We start from the raw sequence: 4,064 nt of genomic DNA, 5'->3' as shown, positions 1-4,064 counted from the left end.
GAATGGAACGGCTCTCCATAGAAAATGGTCATTAAATTAGTTTTACCTCTGTTGATTAAAGAATAAATAAAATCCAGAGTACTTGTGGAAGAATAAAGATCATTTGTAGCAGCTGACAAAAACCTCCTTGATTAGAACTCACCGACTCGACCAGACTGTCAGCGCTGCCTTTGTCTATAAAGCTCTGGTTTCCAGGAGGCGGCATCCTCACACTGGTGAAGGTTCTGGTCTGACCCGGGTACCAGCCTGGACGCTGTCCCGCTGGAAGGCTGGCAGAGCCGTCGCCCCACAGAGGCTGGCTGGTGCCGGACTCCTGATCCACCAGGATCATGGGGGTGTAGATGAGCTTGCCCCTGCGGCCCGTGGGAGCCATTATTTTTGGAAGAGGCGTGGCGCCGGCCGCCGCCGTGTTGGCCCAGGAGATGGACGACATGGAGGACACGCTGCTGGGCCGTGAGTCCAGGCTGTGCTGGGCCTGGCAGAGGAGCAAAAATAACAATGAAGGCCGGTAAAACAAGATGAGAAAAGAAAGTTTTACAGGTCTTTGCTTTTCGTTTAACCTGCAGACGGGATCTGGATGGAGACGTGTTCCCGTGATAAATCCCAGGGACCGGCAGGTCGTCCACGCTGCTCTGAGGTCTCAGACACTGGAAGTTAAAGGCAGGTTTACGACCTGAAACAACAAGAACACAACTTATTATAAACAGTATCTTACCTGCTGTAGACAACTCTTTGAACAAATTCAGTTCAGAGAAAAGGTTCTGACTGTATCGAGGAGCTAACATCTTTATGCACTGAGATTAAAGGGGATTAACACAGTCTTTTAACATCTTTAATCTTTAAACGTTTATAGATATTTATATAAATGTTTGGGTTTTTTTTGTCAGGTTTTCATGACGTGATGTTTCTGCTTGAACTCTCTGAAAGTGCTGCAGCTCCTGCTATTTACATTTGTAACTACGTAATTTTATGTAATCAACTGTAAAATTAACATCCTCTTAATGATTCATAAAACAGTGTTTRCTTAAAGCTATTTTTAGATTGAAGCAATTCACTTTGCTCCATTAAGACTAGCCATTAGCCCGTTAGTCATGTCAAACTTAAAGCCTGTTTTTCCAAATGCAGGTTGATCTAAAAGCTATCTGCTACAGGTAGGATGATGATTGTTCATAGATCCCCACTTCAAGGTGTTAATCTATTCAACACATCTTTGAGTTTTCTTGTTATCGCTGTACCTTTTTCTAACAAACCTACCAGGATCACAGATTAAATAATCTGGTGCTCCCCATTTTAATTCATCAAATATTATGAACTTTTTAAAAAATGTCTGGTTGATAAAACATTTGAGTTCAGTCAAAAAAAAAATCTCATCACAAGTTAAATTTTCTTATTTGTTTGAACAAAATAAGAAAAATGGTTTGACCTAATATTCTATTTTAATAACAAATCATGACTCTGACTGGTTTGAAATTCATTTCAATTTAGACCAAATTTACAAAATATGAAATTTCTAAGTCATGTCATCTGTAGCCTCAAATCCACCAGTTTTAGATGTTATTTAAAAAAAAAACTAAAACAGAATCCAGTGATTTMCAAATCTTATCAATTTTATTCACAGTGGAAAACAGTAAACTCAAAAAATGTTTAAACTAAAAAATTTGACCATTTTTATGAAAAAAAAAATAGATATTTTGAACTTCATGGTTTATCATAAAGCTGTGAAACCAAGCTGTTCAAATTCATGCAATATTTTGATATTTTATGAACAATAGATTACAGGAGGCCTTTCAAATTTTCTGTTGAAGACCATTATTTTGAAATTGTTTCACTWTATTTAGACAGTTTCTCACAGACCGGTGAACCTCTGCCCATCTTTACTTCTGACAGTCTTCTTTCTGACCAGCTGCCAATAAACCTAATTAGTTATAAAATGTTCCTAAAGTTGTTTCTTATTCATTTGTTCTTGAAGGACTAAAACATRAAAGTAGCCTTCTCACCTTTGGGTATGGCAGGAAGTAGTCGTCTCCGAACAAACTGGGCACCACCGTTCTCATTCCCATTGTAACCACTGATGGTGCTGCCGTTTTCATTGCAGCCGCTCATCATAMTTCCATCGCCGTTAGTGCTGATAAAGCTGCTGTTTTCATTGTAGCTCATTGCGTTGTATCCGTTCCTGTTATATCTGTCTAACTCGTAGGGGGCGGGGCTAACCGCCACACTCCCTCCATTCATGTTGTTTTCTCCGTAGCTGCTCCCGACAAAGCCATGAGCATCGTGAGCATCGTAGGGCATTTCCCCTACGCTGCTGGCTCTGTCCAGAATCTGGCCAATGTCCCCCGTCTCAGTGGGGACAGGAGACACAGCGTCTGGTACTGGAGACATGGCGTCTGGATATAGATACCTGCAAGATTGAGGAGACAAAGAAACAAACTGGATTAAAGAGTCAGACTAGCAGAACAGGGCAAAGTCTATGCTTATTTTATTTTATTTTACTTTAGTTTTATTTTATTTTGTTTTACTTTAATTTAATTTAATTTAGTTTAATTTAACTTAATTTAATGGTAATTTCTCAAAATGTTGTTATTTTAGACATTTATTACATGCCTCCTTAATAATGTCCTTATTTCTCACCTGTCTGATGCTACACTTGCAGCATCTCCCTCGTTAATATAAAACTGCTCAGCTGCTCCATTTGGAGCCAAAACGACTGCTTCAGCTCCAACGACTCCTTCATCTAATATCTCTGGAGGAGGAGGAGGAGGAGGAGGAGGAAGAGGTGTCTCACTGATGGACTCCACACTGTTTGGTTTGAAACAACAGATCAGACGAGTCAGAAACAACTCATCAGGACTTTCAAATACTGTGTTGAGATACMGCACCTGAAGGGGAGGGGCTCAGACCTCACAGGCTGCTCCGTAACAATGCTGACCCCGGCCAGATCTGATCCTGGTCTCTGGTGCTCCTGCAAGCCCTCCACCTGCCTGGTGATCACGCCCCCGTTGGTCAGCCTGGGCTCAGGTTCAACGATCACAGCCGTCTGCTCCACCAGCACGTGCAGAGGGGGCAGCGGCGTGGCAGCAGGCGTGGTGGTCGCCGAGTGCTCGCTGTCGAAGATCTCATCGGCGGTCATCTCTCCCTCTGTGGCCTCTTCGTCCTCCAGGTCACAGACCATCGCCAGACGCATCTCTGGAGCCAGGTCCTGCAGGGTCCGCAGCCCCAGCTGAGGAGACACAAACCCATTTAAACCCAAACACAGATGCATATTACTGATGGCTTTGCGTCACATTTTTGATTCTGATAAACGTTTTGCTTCTCGTCTGAGGAGCCCAGGTGCAAACTCTTGAGGATTTAAAAGAAGCAGAGTAAATTAGATTTATTACATCCAGTGGTAAAAATGTTCAATTTAAACCAAGTAAATAACTTTRAAKTACCTGTGACATGCATATCCTTCTAACAGTTTCTCCCTYACCATTGACAGCTCCTTGGTTTCTCCCTCCCCTCAGGTCAAGAGTCTGGGTGTCATTCTTGACAGCACTCTCTCTTTTCACTCTCACATCAATAGTATTACCCGGTCTGCATATTTCCACCTTCGAAACATCAGTCGACTCCGTCCATCCCTCTCCCCGCACTCTGCTTCCATCCTTGTTCATAGCCTGGTCATTTCTCGAATAGATTACTGTRACTCYCTCCTCTTTGGTCAGCCGAACAAATCACTCCGTAAAYTTCAAATGGTTCAAAATTCAGCTGCACGCATCATCACCAAAACAAGCTCATTTCACCACATCACCYCAGTTTTACAACAGCTTCACTGGCTTCCAGTCACATTCAGAATTCAATTTAAAATCCTGCTGTTCACATTCAAGGCCATCCACAACCTCACCCCTCCCGATCTGTCTGATCTCTTACACATGACTACCCATTCACGCTCCCTCCGTTCTTCCTCTTCCATCCGTCTCAACGTGCCTCTTGTCCCCTCAGCACCATGGGAAACAGAGCCTTCTCTCACTCTGCTCTCCATCTCTGGAGCGCTCTTCCCCCTGACATTCGTAAGATTGACTCTCTTC

General features: G+C 43.0%; 1 protein-coding gene across 1 annotated transcript in view; it reads right to left on the bottom strand.

Annotated features, from left to right (window-relative positions):
- cacna1fa (calcium channel, voltage-dependent, L type, alpha 1F subunit a) overlaps positions 1 to 4,064 on the bottom strand; it is a 46,314-nt gene that overhangs the window by 7,097 nt on the left and 35,153 nt on the right. Inside the window, exons 42-46 of the mRNA XM_014010872.1 lie at positions 2,880 to 3,220; positions 2,632 to 2,799; positions 1,998 to 2,401; positions 561 to 673; positions 143 to 475 (exon numbers count right to left, since the gene is read on the bottom strand). Coding sequence (XP_013866326.1) covers positions 143 to 475; positions 561 to 673; positions 1,998 to 2,401; positions 2,632 to 2,799; positions 2,880 to 3,220 — 1,359 coding nt within the window. The remainder of the gene's footprint in view (positions 1 to 142; positions 476 to 560; positions 674 to 1,997; positions 2,402 to 2,631; positions 2,800 to 2,879; positions 3,221 to 4,064) is intronic.

This window comes from Austrofundulus limnaeus, unplaced genomic scaffold, assembly GCF_001266775.1.
Source record: "Austrofundulus limnaeus strain Quisiro unplaced genomic scaffold, Austrofundulus_limnaeus-1.0 Scaffold75, whole genome shotgun sequence".
Taxonomy (NCBI): domain Eukaryota; kingdom Metazoa; phylum Chordata; class Actinopteri; order Cyprinodontiformes; family Rivulidae; genus Austrofundulus; species Austrofundulus limnaeus.
The sequence above is the reverse complement of the archived record's forward strand: the minus strand, read 5'-3'. Positions and strand labels throughout refer to the sequence as shown.